This window comes from Leishmania donovani, chromosome 27 (genome assembly GCF_000227135.1).
Source record: "Leishmania donovani BPK282A1 complete genome, chromosome 27".
NCBI lineage: Eukaryota > Euglenozoa > Kinetoplastea > Trypanosomatida > Trypanosomatidae > Leishmania > Leishmania donovani.
Window position 1 is genome coordinate 515179 of NC_018254.1, and position 19190 is coordinate 534368.

Genomic DNA, 19190 nt, shown 5'->3' on the forward strand with positions numbered 1-19190 from the left:
GGAAGGCCTGAGCAACGTTGCGGCGATGGCGCTGGGTGCTGGCATCCCGACGTCTTCGACGATTGGCCCGATGCTGGTGGACGCCTTCAAGAACCTGCTGGCTGTCTCCGTGGCGACCTCGTACGAGTTCGAGGAGCACAACGGCAAGGAGCTGCGCGAGGCCGCGATCAACGGCCTGCTGGCCGGCTCTGGCTCGGCTGCTGCGGAGCCCGCCGCTGCCGCGCCGGCCGCCCCTAGCGCTGCTGCCAAGGAGGAGCCGGAGGAGAGCGACGAGGACGACTTCGGCATGGGCGGTCTCTTCTAAGCGACTCGCTATCCGCCACCCAGCACCGTCGAGTGTTCGTGCGTTCGCATGGTGGACAGTGGCGAGCGTGTGATGCCCTTGGATCATCAGGAAGCAACTCTCTCCCTTTCTCTGGGTGTTCTTCGTTTCTTCTTTCATTTGTTTTTGATCGCCGTGCGCCGCTGCGGCGATCGCTCAGTTCTTATTTTCGATCAACAACAACGAAGGAGACGACAGCAGACACGCGACACATCTTCACGGAGGAAAGGGACGACGTACTAGCCGACATGGTGAGCAAACCATGCTGCAGCGGACCCTTGGGTGTGCCTGTACGTGCCGCACGCGCCCCACGAGATGACAGGGAGTGCTGTGTACGTGTGCGCGTGTGGGAGGGGGATGGCGGTGTGCTAGTGCTGCCCAGCTGCGCGATGTGCTTCTTTTTCCCTCAGCTGACCCACGCTCGTGCGGCTGCTGATGGGGTACGCACGTCGCCCGCGTTGGCCCTTCCTCACCCCTCCTCCTCCTTCACAAGAGCGTGCATTGTGTCGCAGCTGCCCACTCAATGCACGGTAGCTCATTCTCCGTCTCGCTCTCTGTCGATGTGCTGCCATGACGTGCACGTAACAGAGAACTGATGATGGGACGGGGGCAAGGGCGAGAGGGGCTAGCAGGCACCAGGCGTGTGCGCGTACGCTCGTGCGTGTTGTCCCGCGTGCCGAAGCAAGGCTCTCTCGCAGACCGTATTCAAGATGCAACCCTGCGCACATGCCTCTGTGGCTTGCAGCACAGAAAATGATGTGTCTACCGCTTCGTTCTCCCCTTTCATCCTCTTGCTTTTTGAAATTCCTTTTTTTTTTCGCGTGCCTGCTCCTCCTCGCGATACGCGGCACGCCTCCACCTCACTCGCTGTGGTGACTTCCACTGAACAATGCTGCATGCATGGGCACTCTGCCGCAGTTCTCTGCGACGTGCCCTCCCTCTGACCTACTCGTGGTCTTGAACGGTGCGTCCATGAACATCATTGTTCGCCGCTGCCACTTCACCCAGCTCATCACGTGCGCCGTCTTGCGACGCTGCTTCTTCCCTCTGTGAGATGCAGATATCTGTTGCGTGGTGCCTAGACGCGCATATCACATACCCTCCTCCCTTCCTCCGTGTGACCCCCGCACCCCTTGTTCCATCATATCGGCCAGCACAGGGAAACTCACACCTACACCCCGTCTCGCATAGATTGCCCATTGGCGACGCATCACCGCATCGCCGGTAATTCGGTGACGCCCGCTTCTGTCTTGATTGGTTAGGCGCTTTGCCAGTCTTTTTTTTTTTTTTAGTAGGCCGTCTTTGACGTCGCGCATGTCGCGAGTGCTGACGGTGCTGCTAACGTACGACGACCCGGAGTGCGGCGGCGCGGCGGATGCGCTGGTGGAGCACCTGGAGCGTGATGCGGTCGCTGTGGAGGGGCACTGCCAGCTCTCCGTGAAGCCGATTCAGGTGCTGCAAAACGGTTCTCACCGCGATGCCCTCTACGGCTCACTGCAAGACCTGTTTCAAATGAAACCGCAAGACATCTACGTCATCGCGTTCCTCAAGGGATCGCAGCCGGAGGAGTACCGCAAGGTGAATGAGCTGTGCAACAGCGTGCGTCCCAATCCCGTGAAGTGCCAGGTGCTGACACACTTGGCGAACTACAACGATGTCGGCCTCATCATTCGTAATTTGGTGCGTCTGGTGCTGGATGAGATGACAAAGGAGGAGGCGAGCCTCGGCAGCACTGAGCCGTCCAAGTAGGAGAGGGGTGCATGCTTGTGTGTGTGTGTACGAATGACGAAAGAAGAGGGAGTGTATGAAGAGGAGGGGGGCGGTTATGTGAGTGACGTTCAGCTGCTGCGCGCAGAAGATGAGGCTCCCATGTTCTTCTTCGCTCTCCTCCCCTTCCTTGGCTTCGTGGGCGCGATTGCCCCCTCTGCTGCTTCTGAATCGACTCAGCCTGCGAATTCCACCCACCGATTCGATCCTCCTTCTGCAGGGCACCCTTGCGGATTCACTGCAAGCAATCCTGCTCCCGCTCCACTGCAGCACCTGAGGTGGTTCTGTGAGTTCGTGAAAGGGCCTTGCTATACTGAATGCTCGAGCACGGTGAGTGAGAACGGAGTCGGTGTCGTGGCCCACGTAGCGGCCGTGCACTCTTCGCCTCTGCTCTCATTTCTTGACCCCAAGCCCCTTCTTGCCCTTTAGTTTTCTTTGTCGCGCTGTATGCGCTTGTGCGCAGCTGATGGCGGGCTGCGAGGAAAAGGGCTCTTTTCCGAGGGAGAGAAGACGGCCCGTGGGTGGTGGTGACCAGACTTTCTGGAGCGTCTCGCTTATAGGAAGCGGGGACGTGCACGAGGCAGTGGCTGCAGAACAACAAAAAAGAAGGATGCCGGCAGCGGGATTCCACACAGAGACACGCACGCACGCACTCACCACAAGTTGCTCCACCACTCCCGCCCGTGCCCAAGACCTGCGCTGGCCGCAACATTTGTTCTGCGGGCCACTTTCTCTCGCATCGGCTATCTTGCTCGGCGATGAGAGAGGCGCGCCGCGCGACACTCGCCAGACACCACATCCTGTGGTGCTTTCGGACGCCTCGCTGTCTGTGCAGGTGAGCAGATTCTCTCGAGGGCACCTGTGTTGCATTACACCGACCGATCTAGCCAGAGGAGATCCGCGGAGGCGCCCTGCTCCGCTGCTAGTGAGAGTGCCGCCGCTGAATTCTTGCGTGCGTGTGTGCCTTTGTCGCTTGACTTGCACAGTCGTCTTGCTTGCTGAAGACGCTGGCCAATGCACGGTCTCTGTGCTTGCCCTCTCTTCTTACCATTATCGACCCCTGATCTTTGCCCGGACCGCTTTTTACGATGTGCTCCACCATCCATGTCGCTTGTGCAGCTCCGCTCTCCCTCTCGAGAGCACTTGGACGAAAAGCGAGCAGTACCAGCGACAACCACAAGCGACGGCAAGCGCGTCCAAGCATACGTGGTGCTACCGACGAGACATCTTTCCAGCCCCATTCGCAGCACACAATGGAGGAGTGGATCATGGCTTCCCTTAAGGACAAGTACATCGACAGGGTGGACGCGTCTAGCGTGCAGTCCGGCGTCTTCTGCGAAGCGTTCACCTCCCCATGGTACGATGGCGGCGTGGTCTTTGACTGGACCGCTCTGCATCAGAGGCTGACACGGCCGACCGTGGCCCTGCCAGACGTGACCAAGGCCGTCACTGCACTTCGGCGCTTCGGTGCAGAGGCGCTGATGGCCGCGTCTGGCGAGGGCGACAAGAAGTGCTTCTCGACCGTCGTGGAGTTGAGGGAGCCGTGGACTCTCCACCCACTTTCTGAGCAGGCGCAGCGCCTCAGCGTTTTCGATGTCCTCTCCGTTACCGCGTCCTCCGCGCCAACAGAGGCGGCTGCCAGCAGCTCTCCCGCCCCGTCCTCAAGCGACTCTCGACAGCTCTACACCTTTCTGCGTGGCCCGCCCGGGCAGCGCACGGTGCGGGAAGACATGGCGCGCGTGCTCTCGAGTGCCGAGGAGCAGTTCCGGAGGAGCGGCGTGCGCGTGGTGTCTTTCCTGAGCTCTTTTATCCTGTTTGGAAGCGACTTCACGGACATGCTCCACAGCACGGCCGCGGTCTTTCGGGCCCTGACCGAGGCAGGCTTCTGCATCGACAGCCACGGCTCCTGCCTCGGACCTCGCGTTGTGACGCCGCTGCGCGTGGATGCTGACGATTGGTGGACCACCTCACCACTGCAGCAGATTGAATCCGAGGAGGACGTGGCTGCCCTTCTCGTCGCTCTCTTCTATCAATGGCTGCAGGACGCGTACGTGTGGGGCTGCACGGCTCCCATACGACTCTTCCCCGACGCCAAAGAAACGCACGCCACGCAGTCGACGCGCCTATTGGAGCGATTTGTGCGCGGGCTTGTGCTACCTCGAGCCCGTGCGATTGGACTGGACGCACTGTACGCGTCTCTCCCTGAGGAGGGTGGCAGCCTACTAGAGTTAGCCGCTGTCGGATTAGAGAAGAAGCAGGCTCCGACGGGACTGCAGCGGTGGAGTGTGTTGGAGCTGCGGGTTGTACTCGCCCAGCTCGGTGCCTACGAGCACATCCCCTGCGAGTACCTTGGACAGCCACAGAACAACACCAGGCGTTAGCGCTGCCGCTTTCGCAGGCCCTGCCCCTTCCTGCAGCGCCAACTCATCGATCTCTCGCGTCGTCTCCTTTTAATAAGCAACGCAAGCGGGCAAGGGCTCGGCGACCCTCGCTTGCAGCGTTGCTATCGCCTTACACGCATGGAGCTGTGCTGCATGGTGTGGCAGACTTCCTTGCGGTTAGGTACCTTCTCCGCGGCAAGGACGACAGTGGGTGCTATGTCTTGCGGCCACGCGCTCCAGTGCCGCTGCTGCCTGTGCGGCAGCATGGGCGGGGGGTCTCGCTGGCGTACGAGTGTGCACGTGCGCGTGTGCTCACCCGTCTCTCCTCGACGGCATGGTCGAAGGGGAGAGCGGCGACAGACACACCCACACACGCACAAAAAAGCGGAAGACAAGCAGAATAGCGATGACGTGTGAGCGAGGGCGCGTCGCAGTGCGAGATCGAGTCCTGCTCCACCCGTCGAAGCGACCGCTTCACGCCCACTGGGCGGGGATGATTTTGTGTGTCTAGCTTTTCAAGTTCGCACGCGTTTTCCTTGCTGCGGCTTCCCCTACGGTCCTACGAGTGAGCTTGCGTGGTGGTCCTGCTCGCCTGTCTTCGCCTCAGAGGGCTTTTCTGTGCAGGGAGCGCAGCCGTCGTCTCTTGTTCCGCCCCGCTCGACCTCGGTCTGACACGCCACTTGATCTCTCTCTTCCCTAACTCGTCCACTTGGGCCCCAAGCACAGGCAGCGCTTGCCCACAGGTTATGTGCCTGCTCGCCGCTGTCGTACTTGTGTGCTATTCTTTTCGGGCATGCCTCGTTGTCTTCTCCGAAACTCGCAGCTTGCTCTGCGGCACACTCGTGTAGCGCGTGTGAAAGGCAGCAGCGTGACTTTGAAGAAGCTGTGCAAGTGTGTGCTGAGCACGAGAGGAGGCAGGCACCGACGCAGAATTACGCACGCCTACTGTGATCACCCGCCCACATAAGGATGCAAGCACATCATCGTAAGCGAACCGGGTCTCTTCTCTTCTCTCTCGGAGACCTCCTGTTGTTCGGCGTTGCAAGAGTAGATGGCGTAGACGACTTGCCCGCCTTCTCTCGCTCACGTGATTCCCACCGCCGCGCCGTGTACGACGACTTGGCATGGTATCTGTTCTTTTTTTTTTTTCGGCGAGCGTCGCTGCGCAACCCTCCGCTGGCCAACTATGTTGACAAGAAGGACCATGGGCGCGACAACTGTGCCTTTTCCCTTGCCAATGCAAATCTTGTGTCCATGGCCGGCTTTGGCGGAGCCCATCGTGGTGCTCATCCACCGTCCGCGTCAGCGCCGGTGCGACGGCGCTCTGCACCGCCTTGTGGCCGGATGTATCGCTGATCATGCAGTTTGACCTGTCCGCCCATTCCACTGTGGTGGTTGCTTCTGCGGTGGCACCGGGGATTCCTGCCCGGTAGAGGTGTGTTGGTGGTGGTGAGGGAGGGGAAGACGCGAGGACAAGGCGATCCACGTGTTCGCCAGCGCCGGGCAGCTCCTCGTCAGCTTTCCACTCCGTCTCGCCCTTCTCGGCTAGGCACCAGAAGGCGAGCTCTACTTCCTTCGAGTCCCTGCGCTGGCGGCCGCGCTCGCGGACACGCGCTGCGTGACGCTCGGAGCCTCGGCAACGGCTTTGCTTGTGCCATTGCAAAGCGGAGCTGGGCAGGCGTATATCTCCTGCCGTGTCTCACTGCGACCCGCCCGGCTTCGAGGGCCGAGGCCGCATCGCCAAGGGCGGCTCTCGCCCGTGCTCCCGCTGCGTCGCCCAACACCCTTTGAACGACACCGGCAGGCTCCACGGCCTGCTGCGTGAAAAGCTCGCGTCGTCCGTTGTCTATCCCGTTCGACTGCCTCTGTCCGTGCCTGCTTTCTTCGCGCTTGTTTTTGGGCGGCGGCGGCCGAGGACCAAGGTACCGATCCGCCAGCTCGCGATGTTCCAGTACCGGGGGTCTTGCCGGCCGTGCCGGTACTGGGTATGATGCCCTCTGCTAAAAGCGATACAGGCGACTTCATCGTGCTATGGGGCCGATCACGGTGGTGCGGTGCGTGGAACGTCGATTTATGCCACGGGCACTAGCGCCGGTGCGGCGGTTGGCACGCTGTGTGCCCTGGTGGTGGCTGAAGGCGGTTTGCTAGCGAACGCTTACGCCGATGCCGCCGCCGCACCATCGGAGTGATGGTTTCCCTCTGCCGCTCGGGCTCCCCGGCTGGCGACCCGGCTGCAGCGGGGACATCGCCACCGTTGCCGAGTGCGATGGGGCGCGCGTCTTGACAGACACGTACTACCTCGTGCAGGAGGTGCTGCCTTGCCTGGCAATGCGATGCCGCGCGCAGCCGCCGCACAGCCCCGCCTTGCAGGTGGTCATGACATATCAGGTGTACACGACCGGTGACCGCCACAGAAGTGCCCAGGTGCCTGCCGCGCGGGCGTTCAGTCCTGTCTCATCGCCACCGATCGCGGTGACGCTTTCAAGAGGCGACTCACCTAACGGCAGAGGCCTCGAGGACGAGGCGCACAAAGAGGGGTGCGACATGCCGCATGCGGAGGCATCGCTTACGCGCTTCTCGGCGCAGCTTCGCACGAGCTCGATTTGGAGCAGAAACATCGCCGTATCACCGCGGTCTCCTTCGCTGGCGAGAGAGTTGGCCTTTGCAGCGGTGCACCGAGGGCTACTGTGGACGCTGTGCGCCGGTTTCGCATGCTGCGGGCCGTGTGAGAGGAGCCGCATTGCCAGATGCCTTTCCGCAAGGTGCAGCAGCAGCTGCTTACAGGCAACAGGTTGCGGATGGCGCGCCAGCTGACGAGCGCGACCTAGCTGGTGAGATGTCACGGATCGGCTTCTCTGACATGCACCGCCGCTGCGCAAGCAGTCCACCTTCTCGGCGTCTGACAGCGGTGCCAAAAGACGCGTATTGGGTACCTGACGGCCGTGCAGCTGCTGGCCGCGCACAGGCAGGAGGAGGGGCACGCTGTGCGGTATGTTGCCGACGCGTACGCGAAAACAGTGGCCCGGGTGGCGAGGCACATGTTGCTTGGCATCCCTCGTTATGGGGGTGGGGGCGGCGATGGTGGAATAAGACACCTGCCTTGTTCAGCAGATCATGCAGCGCGTGCCAGGCATCGCCGGGGTGCAGCCAGCCGGCTCGCAGCTGCTGACCGGCCTCCAGCGAGGCTGGCGGAGACGAGGCCATGAGAAGCTCAGATGCGGCCGGCTTTCACGGTGATCTTTGCCGCTTCGCCCCTCCAAACACATACACGCATACAGACGATAAAGAAGAGGCGCGTATGCGCCAACTGCGTCCAACATGGCGCTGGAGCATTGCGGGAGTGAGAGCGAAGCACGTGGTGTCATTCCCGTCGATGCCTTTTTGACATTAACGATGCGACAGCAGTGAGGGAGAGGAGGGGTGGGGGGGGTGGTGGACGCGTCGAAGTAACCACAGAAGGGGACACGACATTCTGCGTCTCCCCCCCCCTCTCTCCACCTCATTCGGATGCCTCTCCTTGTCTGTTCACAGTCGACCTCTTCACTTCACCTCTTCTCTCCCTCCTTCTCATTATCTCTGGGTGTGTCTCTCTCGCATGTACGCATGAATGCGTCTTTGTGTTTGGCAACGATCGCCTTGTGCACTCATGCCTCTTCAACGGCAACCTGACTCACTCTTTCGTGCGCACTCGCTCGTAACACACACGTGGACACCGTTCGCGGGTGCTGGCAGATAAGCAGTTTCGCGCACCCTTGCTGACGCGTGTGTGCCCCCTGCGTAGCCTACACCTAGCAGACAGTGAGAAAGATAGAGAGAGAGAGCTGCACAGTGGCCAGCAGCACTGCCAACTGCATCACCATCACTTCCCAGCACCACCACAGTAGAAGTGCTGTTAGACACGCATACGCATACACGTGTGCACCTACACACGCACACGAACGCTTCCTCTGCTTTCCTTGTTTTCTTTTAGTTGCAAAAAAAAAAACGTACTATTCCTTTGCCAAGGGTGGCGAGCAAAGCCATCTCGCACCTCTGCCCGTGTACTGCTCTTCTTTTTTGGCGCAGTGCCGAGCCGCCTTCTCCTTTCCTTATTAGTTCTCTTCGTCTATTTTATCAGCGCTTGCCCCTGCCACACCCCTCGAATCCATGGTGCAATTTACCGATATGTGGATCACGGACGATCCACTGCTGCGGCAGATCCAGATTGTAGAGGTGGTCCTCACCCACTGCGCCTCGGTGCTGTGGAGGCACAACGAGGAGAAGCTGAAAAGTGCTCCGGAGTGGGCGGCAAAACTTCGTGCTTTGCTCAAAACCAAGGCGAAGAGACTCGGCGGCGACAGCAGCTGCCGGTCACCGGAGTCGTGCGCGAGCCAACGGTCAATGACGCAGCAGAAGAAACACAATGGCCTCGCCGCGGCCTCGGCGGATGCGATTGTATACCAGAAGAACTCAAAGGAAGACTATCCGCCGCAGAACACGCCCACTCCGCAGCTACTGTCCTCGCAGCAGAGCTTTCAAGTCCCCCTTTCGCACAAGCATGCCACTGCCGGTGCGGCCCTCCCCGGCGCGATCCCGACAACACAGGGCGGCAGCGTCTTCTCTGACGAGCCGCACAGCGCGACGCACACTAATTTAAACACCTTTAGCGAGAGCAGCACATGCAGTAGCACGAGCCGGCTGCACTATCCCGAGGTCGGTGCAGGCAACAACCGCGTGCGCCACTCCCCCGCCGGGCCATTGCCGTCCGTCACACCCGACGTATTGCTCTCGTCTTGCCGAAGCACCGAAGAACACTTAGAGGAGCTCGGCGCGCCACCGACAGCCGCGACGACGCGGCACAACGAGGTGGCTGCGGTAAGGGAGAGGAGCTCACCACCGATTGAGCGCAGCAACACTCCCGAGCTCCCTTCCGCGCCCCTGCAGATGAAGCGCTTGTCGGGCGGCATCACCAATGAGCTCTTCCATGTCTACGACGAAGACGACCCATCCGCATCGGTGGTGGTGCGCGTCTTTGGCAAGGAGACGGACCGCGTCATCTCGCGAGAGAGCGAGCTCTTCTACCAGTCTCTCTTCATCCCCACCTACGTCCACGGCAGCAACTTCCTCGTGTACGATTACCTGGACGGCTACTACACGCTGCCGTACCAGGACATGTCGGCGGAGGCGATGCCGATCGCGCGCGCCATCGCGGCATTCCAGGTTCGGGCCACGCGCGCCGCCCTGCGCGATCACGGCCATCCGCTGCTGCGCGACTCGCAGAACAAGGACTACTGGAAGATTGTCGACAACCAAATGCTGGCAGCTGAGGGGAGCACGACGAGTAGCCACGACACCTACAAGGACGAGTCCCGATTTGACCGCGAGTCGAACTACTTGATCGGCTCGCTGACCAAGTGGGTGGACCTCGTGCTGTCGCAAGAGATCGTCGACAGAGTGCGCGAGGACAAGCGCGAGAGCTTTCTCATGACGGGGCGCAGCCTGCAGTCGGCCTGTGCGTGGATGCTGTCGATGCTGGAGCGCCAGAAGGCTTACTTGCCGGAGGGCGTCTGCCACAACGATCTGCTGAGCGCCAACGTGATGATCCACAAGGTGCGAAAAGATGTGCGGGTGATCGACTTTGACTACACAAAGCGCAGCTTCCTGCTGTACGACGTTGCCAACCACTTCAACGAGTACCCTGGGCTCGACTGCGACTACGACACGTACTTCCCGTCCGATGCGCACATGTCCGCTTTCATCGCCGAGTACCGCCGCGGTATGCGGGATGCACTCGAGGCGGCCTGGGCGGAGAACTCCAGCCCCACCGATTGCGCTTCTCGCGAGTACGAGATCTTTCCCAACGCGCGGGAGCTGTTCTGGAGCGACAGAGAGGAAGCGGAGGCGCAGGTCGTGGTGCACTGGACTCGACTCGCGAAGCTTCTCACCTTGGCTTCGCACCTGTCGTGGAGTGTCTGGTCGCTTCTGCAGGAGGCTGTGTCTGCCCTGGATGTCGACTTTCTGAACTACGCCCAGGTTCGCTACAACCGCTACCTTGCCGTGCGGGCCGAGTGCTCAGAGAACCTGTGATGTATAGTGATGCTGAGCCGAGGTGCAGCATGCGCCGAGGATAAAGAGGAAAGACAAGCGGCCGGTGCGTCCCGCTGCACGCCTTCTTCTGTTCGCCCATCATGATGCTCCTCCTCCTCGCCCCCTTCCCCTGTGCCTTCCGTGCGGATGCGTAGCCGTGCTGTGCATAGCCATACCGAGAGGCAGTAGGAATTCAGCTTCGATGTGCGTCGAGAATCCGACATAACAACTATTTCGAAACAGACAAAGGGAAAACCAAGGATAATTGCCTGCTCACCACATAACCGTGCCGCCGTTTCTTCGGTGGCGTGACGTATGCTGACAGCCAGGGTGCTGATCACGAAAGAGGTGATACGTGTGGCCGTCACTCTCTTCCTGTTCGGCCTCGTCGTAGGCTTGCGTTGTTCGTCGTTCGTTGTCAGTGGTGGTTTTCGCCATGACATCCTTCGTGAGTATGTCATGCGTGCATGTTTGGATGTGTCTGCTTTCTCCTTTCCATCCCCGACACGCACCCGAAGTTAAGACACCGTGCTAGCACTTTGTGCTCGGTAACGCGCGCGGGCTGGTATACGGACGCGTGTCAGTGTGTGCCTCAGCGCACGACCCCCCCCCCCTCCTCCTCTCCCGTTCTCTCTGTGATGAAGCTGGCTGTAATGCTTTGTGGGAGAATGGGTCCCTGTAAGACGTGCGTGCCTGCCCGCCTCCCTCCCTGTGCACCACCAGCCCTCCCCCTTCCTCGTGCTTTCGCTATCCGTCTCTCTCTCTCTGTGTCCCTGTCACCGTCGATCTGTGTGGCGGCTGCAAAGGCGGGAGAGAGAGAGGCGGCGCACGTGCCCGGAGAATGAGAGTGCGCACCGTCGCTGTTAACAAAGTCATCCCCGGCCATCGTACGCCGGTTTCTACGCGAGAAGGCGAGCAGAGGGAAGCTTCGCGGAATATACACCGAACGAAAAAAAAAACAAACCTAGGCTTTGCTTTTACCTTCGACTCCCTCGCCCGGATGAATGGGAAGGGTGTGGAGGGAGGAGGGTGGGCACCGCAGTGCGCGGTATCCAGTGCCCAGTACTCCCCGTGCTCTCCCCCCTTGATGAGGAAGCCAGGCAGCCTCCCTCTCTCTCCATCCCCCCATTTCCCCGTCCCCTGCCAAATGCCGAACCTCTTCTGGTGGTGACAGGGTCAGGCACCCGCGACGTAGGGAGGTGAGAGCGACTCACTGCTACGGATGTCGGCGGCCAGGCCCTGGATGGCGTGGCGTGGGAGCGACCTGCGACAGCGAACACGCTTGTGCCATCCATGTGCTAGGCAGAGCGTCATGGTGACTCGAACGCATCCCATCCGGCCCTCGCACTGGCCACTGGTGGTAGGCAGCCTGCGTGCCGCCCCGAGGCGGGATGCACCAAGGGTGGCGACCGGCACGGTGGGGGAGCGGCTGTGCGGCTGCCTGCGAAGCGTGTGCTGAGGGCAGAGGTTTGGGGCAGAGGCCGTGCTCAGATGGCTGAGTCGGGTGCACTGCTGCAACGCGCGTGTCTACGTCTGCTCCGCACCACGCGGATGGGGCCCATGGTCGGGCCGGGGGCCGAGTGCCGCTTCGCTCAGGTCACATGGCAGAGAGTCGGCACACGTTGGTACAAGCACATTGTTTTTTTAATGTTCAAGGCACCAAGCAAGCCAGAGCACCGATTTCTTCTGCTGCTCAGTGCTCCTTATCCCCCCATCTCGTGTACTCTCTGTGCGGTCTCTCGCGCCGTCTCCTTGCGTGCCTCGCGGGGCTAGTTGTACGGTGAAGAAGATGTGCTTGTGTGTATGTGGGAGGAAGGAGGGACTGGGCGCTGCAGGAACACGTGTGCGCAGGGTGTATCGGTGTGTCAAGAAGTCGCTCGTAAAGTAGTGGCTCATCATCGAGGGATGAAGCTCCGTGATAGGCGTCGGTGAGAAGCTTCTCGTCCCGCGCTGCTGCTCCTACCTCGTCTGCGCATGTGGACTTGCGGTCGCGGCTCGCCTCCGCTTTTGCAGGCAACCCTCTCTCTTTCCACCTTCACTTCTTCAACCCGACGGTGTCTGCGTGCTTGCGTCAGAGAAAGGTGCATTAAAGGGGTGCATCACGAGCATTTCCTGCTTGTCGGTGTCTGTGAAACACACGCACACACACACGTGCATGTGTGTCTGTGCGGACTGCCGTTGTTTTGCGCAAGTTTGAACTCCGCTTGGGATACACGCATTTACATGGAACCCACCACAGCACTCCGCAACGCAAAGATCAATGGAGGTGGACCTCAGCCCGTTCTTCGCAGGTGCGATGTGCGCACTGGTGGACTCGAACGGTGCTGAGCTTGCCATCAGTCGTGCCTTTGCAAGTGCCGCTAACGCGTGCTACGAGGCGCACCAGCCTCAGCACTCGTGGAACCAACAGCAGCCGCAGCGCTCGCGCACGTCGGTTACAGTGCAGCTGTGCATCAACTCACCGCTGCTGTCGTGGACACGGCAGGCGAAGGACGTGGTGCTGCGCTGCGTCGATCGCGCCGTGACGCGCATCTTTCCCCCGCTGGACGTTCTGCAGTACATCGGCGCCGACTCCCCCGTCTTTCTCGCCGCAGATGCCAGTGCCAGCCGCGAGAAGGCGGGATCGCATCTGTGCGTGACTTTTGCGGTTCAGCCATCTGCCGCTCTGTGGCCCTCCTGGGTGATCAAACAGCATGCGGTGGAGGGGGAGGTTGTGACAGGTGTGCAGCTTGGCGATTCAGAGACCGGAGCCGCGGCGGCTTTGCAGTGGATGCGCGATACGCTATCGGACATGGACTTGTGGAGCCGAGCTCGAGCAGCGCATCAGCTCTACGACACCAGCATCGCTCTCGATGGTGTCCAGCAGCGCTCTGGCGGCATATCGGCCTCAGATACGACATCGATAGCCACGGCGGTAGCGCTTCCGTCCCGGCAGCAGGCGTGTGAGGAAAAACACACTAAGCTGCAGTGGCAGCTTGCTCGATGGCTGACAGAACTCTTCATGAACGAGGGCAGCTGGGCTCGGCTGCCAGCGTCGCCATCGACTGGTGCCCCCCGATCCGCTCAGAAACGCCCCGTTAACGCAGCGACGCGGCGTCTCTTTCAGAGTCCTTTGCGGCCATCGTTTTCGCATGTCGTGGAGGCAGCTCTCTCGGCACCGCATACAACCACACAAAACACTGCGCCCGGATCCGTCGTGCCACGTCGCCTCCTCCACGCAGATGTGCGCGGCGTGGAGTGCAACGGTTTGTTGGTCGGGCACACCTCTCGGTACGCCTACATTGCGGTGCCCTACTTCACGGCCCCAGGCGAGGCTGCAACGACAGGGGCGTCTTCGCCATCGTGCGTGTGGAGCTTCATAAGCCGTATCCCAATACCTGCAATCCTTAGCGAATCGGCTGGTAGAGACGCGGAGGGCCGCCATGGTGAGAAGGGCCGTTTGCCTCGCAAGCGGCCGCGTGCCTCTGCGTCTCATCACCCGGACATCGTGGCATCAGAGGAGGAGGAGAGCTCCTGTGCCGCCGCGGCACGAAGCGTGCTGGCCCACTGCTTGAATGTGGAAGAGGCGATGCGTCACGACACCAACGCAGAGGCGGTATTTCGCCTCGCGGATGCTCCGTTTGTGGTGACAGTTCGGGCCCACCGTGTCTACTGCGCGCGGGCTGATCCATCGAGGCATCCGCGCACGCACCCCACAGCGCCGTCTTCGGACCACTTCTCCACCAAACCCCAGCCGGCTGCATCACCATACACACTGTCGCTAGTGCTGGAGGATGCCTACGTGATGCAGGTTCGGTCAGCGCTCAGCAACACTGGTGCTGCGCCAACCTCGTCTGCGCCCACCACCGCTCACTGGGCCACTGCTTTGTTGTGTGGGTACGACCCTCAGCAGAGTCCAGAGAACGACGGCGAAGCGGGGCACAGTGCTACTCAGCAAGGCGTCAACGCCACCATTGCGCGCGCGCCGCACACCTTCCCCGACGTGGTAAGCGTGGTGCGCGAGAGCTGCCACCGGTTTCAGCGCTCGCACGAGCGGTTTCGTGCTTTGTACGCTCGCTGCGTCCAGGCTTGCGACCCGAGCTCCTCCCCAGCCGCCAGCGCCACGCCAAAAGCGGTGGAAGTCGTAGCGGGCGGAGCCTCCTCCGCGACGGCACAGCAGGTGCCTACCACAGCGGCTGCGCTGGTACCCGAGGCGGCAGTCAAAACGCAGACACTCTCGCCCGCTGTCGCCTCACAGAACCTGCGCTTACTGAGCCAGGCAGAAGCGGTGTACGGCGCGTTGTCAGATTCAGTCTCTGTGCACTTTGGAAAGCTGCGTGGCGCTGCGCGTGTGCCCGTTCCCGACGTACGCACCGCTGCCGACGTGGCTCAACTGGAGGAGTGCCATAACGTCGAGTTCAAGGCGAGGGTGGGGCGCGTGACGAACGGCTCCTCAGCTGGTGCAGACTCCCACCAGCAGCGCCATCCCGTGTTAATGGATGCGGAGCGGCTTCGCAACACAATGGCCGCCATGGCAGCATGCCGTGGTGGTGTCATACTTCTCGGCGTCGCGGACGACGGTCGCATTCTCGGCCATGCAAAGCAGCTAGGTGTTGCGCGTCAGTTGCGAACGTCGGGATTCTGCCCGGCAATGGTGAAGGACACGGTGCAGGTGAAGGAGCTGCGCTGGCTAAGTGCGAGCGGAGGTCTTGCCGGCGCCAGTAAGGCCGTTGCGGGTGAGAGCGGTGGCAATGGCGCATCGGTCCCAGTAAAGCCTGCCATGCCCGAGAACTGGTGGAAGAGTGGTGCCACGCCGCCAGCTCCAGGCTTGCCGAAGGCATCAGCGACGGCGAAGGCAGGAGCCTCAGCCGGTGATCAAGTGATCACCGTCGTCAGCGTCCAGAAGGGCCAGGCGCCGTTCTACGCAACGTCTAAAAACGCGCCTCCGTATCAGCGTGGTTGTGCGAGCACAACAATGATGCCGACCATGGTGTTGGCACGCCGCATCATGAAGGAGCTCGCCTAAACGAAAGAATGATGCGGCTGGGAGCTCATTGCATTGACCCTCGCAGAGGCGACAAGAAAGGAGGAAAGGAGACATGGACAAGCTGTGCGAGGGAGACACATCGCACCGGACCTGGTGTGGAAGCAGCAGTGCCAATGCCGCTCCTGGGCGGTATCGCGCCGATTCGTGCCGAGTTCTTGTCCCTATCTCCCTGCTCTGAGCTGCCGTGCCGCTGGCGCGCACCTGCAGAAACACATGCGCATACAAACCTTCTCACCTTTTTTTTTTCGGCGCAGGCGACTCGCTAAATTTATGCGCCTGCCCACGGTGCCGTCGAAGTCCGCTTAAGGAGTCAAGCACTCAAACGTGCACCTTTACAGTTCTACACAACCCTGCACTCTGCAGAAGAAGTGCTGCCTGCTTCTCTCAGGCGAGCGCGCACTGCGTCAGACTTGCCTCCCAGGTGTGTGCACCATTGCGCGTATGCGTGCCCGTACGGCCCACGAGTGTCCCAACGTGTGTTCTGTGCCTCTTACGCTGCCCATGCCCCTCCGAGGCCTCTTCGTACCTTTCCCTTGAGTATGCGCGTATGTGTGTTTTGGTGCTCCCCTCTTCTACCTGCCTACACCCGCCCTCCACGTTTGTGCCTCTCTGCGCGGCTCCGCCTGCGTCTCTCCATTGCTCGTGCACGGTGTGCCTGTATATTTCTGCTCGTTGTGTGTGTGCTGATTGGCCGTTTTGTGGTGGTGCGGCACGACGTTGCCAAACCATACGCACACGTGCATGTGTACACCTTCACATACGCGCATGCATTCCTCTTCCCCCCTCCCTCTCCACGGCGGTGCACTACGACAACGACTGCCTCAGCAAGCATCCATTGCTTGTCTTTCGACCGTTTTTTCCTCTTTTTCGGCTTTGAGCGCTTTTCCACCCTCTCCCCTCTCTCTGTGGGCCCCTGAAGTGACTCATCAGCTTGGCTCTTGCCGCTTGAAGTGCCGCGAAATTCTACGACGACTAGGACTGCCACCTCTGCTACACACCCATTCTTTTTTTTTTTTGCCCGCTTGCTCACTCTCGCTCTCCGACTCCGCGCTTTCCCTCCCTCCTTCCTCACCTTCCTTTGGCCTGGCTCAGCGGACTTGCTCATTTCTGTTGGCGTCGCGCGCTCTCTCCTTCTGTGCGTGTGCGCGCCCGAGCTTGCGCGCGTTCTCTTTTTTTTTCCGGTACTTTCCCGTTTGCGTTCGCGACGCTCCTTCGGCATCTTGCGCTTCCATTCCCATCTGCATGTGCTGCCCTTGTACGTCTGCCATCCGCCATCCCGCTCTTACTCGGTGTCCCTCTCCGCGAAGGTTAAGCTCGCTCACGCGATCCCGAAAACCCAGCACCTTTCTTGGTGGTTATCCTTTTCCTTCTCTGCACGGCTGTTGCAACATAGAAGAGAATCGAGTCAGCGAAAATGGGCTTAACAGACCTGTTCCGCCGTGAGACGCCGCAGGAGAGGATTCGGATGTACAAACGTCAGCTGGACCGCACATGCCGCGACCTCGACCGTGAGCGCAACAAACTGAGCACGCAGGAACGCAAGATTATGATGGAAATGAAGAAGATGGCGAAACAGGACCAGGTGGACGCGGTGCGCATCATGGCCCGCGACCTTGTTCGCACGCGCAAGTACAACCAGAAGATGTACCGCATGCGCACCCAGATCCAGGGTGTGTCGCTGCGCATGCAGACAATGCAGTCCTCGGCGCAGATGGCGGACGCCATGAAGGGCGTGACCAAGGCGATGCGCTCCATGAACAAGAAGATGAACATTCCTGAGGTTCAGAAGATTATGCGTGAGTTCGAGAAGCAGAATGAGATGATGGGCATGAAGGAGGATATGATGAACGACGCCGTTGACGAAGTCATGGATGACGACGGCATGGAGGAGGAGGAGACGGAGCAGGAGATTCAGAAGGTAATGGACGAGGCGGGGCTCGAGTTCCGCACAAAGGTCGGCGTCACTGACACGGCGTTGCCACAGAAGAGCACCGAAACCCAAGGGGAGACGGATGAGGAGCTGGATGCCCGTCTGGCCGCACTGAAGGCATCCATGAAGTGAAGCAGCAACAAGCCTCCTCACGGGAAGCTCCGTCCTGGCACGTGTGCGCCACGCCTGGGAAATGAGAAAAGGCCTGGGGCAAGAGGAACACGTCCGCTGTCGCGCGCCGCTGCAAGCCCGCACCCCCAAGCGCACACACGTCGTCCGTGTCATAAGGATGTGCTTGTGCTGCGTGTGTGTGTGCGCAGGGCCCGCCGATCCGTCTCTTGCAGTCTCAGACGCGTCTCCCCTCCGAACGCTTGCCCATCTTACACTCTTTCTGTTTAAGGAGCTGCATCTCCGCTGCAAGCACACGTTGGCACACGTAACTGTGCGCACGACCTCATGCCTTGTGCTTTCCACCTCTTCCTCCCTGTCTGTCTCTGCGTTGCTTGCACGTCCAACGATAGCGCCATCTTTTTTTCGCCCTCTTCACCATGGCTACTTTGACACATGTTTCGTTTTGGCTGTTTGGTGGTGCGTCTCTGTGCTTCTGCTGCCGCTGCGCGTACACGCTCCTGTGCATGACACGATTTGCACCCCCTCGTGCTTTCCTTCTCTCTCCTCATCCTCTTGCCTACACGCACTCCGTATTTGCGTGTGGCTGTGCGACTCGAGCAACGAGGAAAAGACATGGCAGCGAGAGAAAAGGCGCGCTGGCATCTTCGAGGTGACGCACAGAGACGGGATCAAGGGCTATGGAGACAGAGGGTACAGAAGCGAGACAAGCAAGAGAGAGCGAGGGACACCGCATAGCGTCTATCATCCCTCTGAGCACTCCGCTCCCACCGTTCTCCCTCTTAGCCACCTCCTTTCCTTCTCAGCTGATGGTCACCTGTGTCTGCGACCATGTCTCTTTCAGCAGGTATGTGTGTGTTGTTGGTCTTGGTGGGGGAAGAGGGGGAGGCCGGTGAGCGCTTCTTGGATGCGTCCTTTTTCTGTGCTTCTTCGTTTGCCCATTGTTCGGTGTCGGCTCTCTTCACGCTCTCCTCACCCTCGCCCTACCCCCACCCCCCACTACCACCACCACACACCCCTCACGACCTCTGCTGCGTCGTCTCCTCCTTTTTGGTTTCGCCTGTTTCATTCGGCATTGTCCTTACGGCGGTTGTTGTGGATGGGCTTCACTTTTTGTCGCTGCCGCTCCTTCCATCTCACTGGCAAAAGCTCGCCCCGGATGATTGGGTGGGCACCGCAGTGCGCGGTATCCAGTGCCCAGTACTCCCCGTGCTCTCCCCCTTGATGAGGAAGCCAGGCAGCCTCCCTCTCTCTCCATCCCCCCATTTCCCCGTCCCCTGCCAAATGCCGAACCTCTTCTGGTGGTGACAGGGTCAGGCACCCGCGACGTAGGGAGGTGAGAGCGACTCACTGCTACGGATGTCGGCGGCCAGGCCCTGGATGGCGTGGCGTGGGAGCGACCTGCGACAGCGAACACGCTTGTGCCATCCATGTGCTAGGCAGAGCGTCATGGTGACTCGAACGCATCCCATCCGGCCCTCGCACTGGCCACTGGTGGTAGGCAGCCTGCGTGCCGCCCCGAGGCGGGATGCACCAAGGGTGGCGACCGGCACGGTGGGGGAGCGGCTG

The 19190-nt window shown here is 60.6% G+C and overlaps 5 protein-coding genes across 5 annotated transcripts; all 5 read left to right on the forward strand.

Annotated features, from left to right (window-relative positions):
• Positions 1–1636: 1636 nt before the first annotated feature.
• On the forward strand, positions 1637–2071 carry LDBPK_271310 (hypothetical protein, conserved; the record flags this gene model as incomplete). The annotated part of the gene is made up of 1 exon (XM_003861936.1): positions 1637–2071. One exon carries the CDS (start codon positions 1637–1639, stop codon positions 2069–2071), a length of 435 nt encoding a protein of 144 aa, XP_003861984.1.
• A 1271-nt stretch (positions 2072–3342) lies between these two features.
• LDBPK_271320 (hypothetical protein, conserved) lies at positions 3343–4470 on the forward strand (the record flags this gene model as incomplete). The annotated part of the gene is made up of 1 exon (XM_003861937.1): positions 3343–4470. One exon carries the CDS (start codon positions 3343–3345, stop codon positions 4468–4470), a length of 1128 nt encoding a protein of 375 aa, XP_003861985.1.
• A 4146-nt stretch (positions 4471–8616) lies between these two features.
• Positions 8617–10536, forward strand: LDBPK_271330 (ethanolamine kinase, putative; the record flags this gene model as incomplete). The annotated part of the gene is made up of 1 exon (XM_003861938.1): positions 8617–10536. The coding sequence occupies one exon, from the start codon at positions 8617–8619 to the stop codon at positions 10534–10536; it is 1920 nt and encodes a 639-aa protein (XP_003861986.1).
• Positions 10537–12796: 2260 nt separating this feature from the next.
• On the forward strand, positions 12797–15541 carry LDBPK_271340 (hypothetical protein, conserved; the record flags this gene model as incomplete). Its single annotated transcript, XM_003861939.1, has 1 exon — positions 12797–15541. One exon carries the CDS (start codon positions 12797–12799, stop codon positions 15539–15541), a length of 2745 nt encoding a protein of 914 aa, XP_003861987.1.
• Positions 15542–16976: 1435 nt separating this feature from the next.
• LDBPK_271350 (hypothetical protein, conserved) lies at positions 16977–17624 on the forward strand (the record flags this gene model as incomplete). Its single annotated transcript, XM_003861940.1, has 1 exon — positions 16977–17624. The coding sequence occupies one exon, from the start codon at positions 16977–16979 to the stop codon at positions 17622–17624; it is 648 nt and encodes a 215-aa protein (XP_003861988.1).
• Between the last annotated feature and the right edge of the window lie 1566 nt (positions 17625–19190).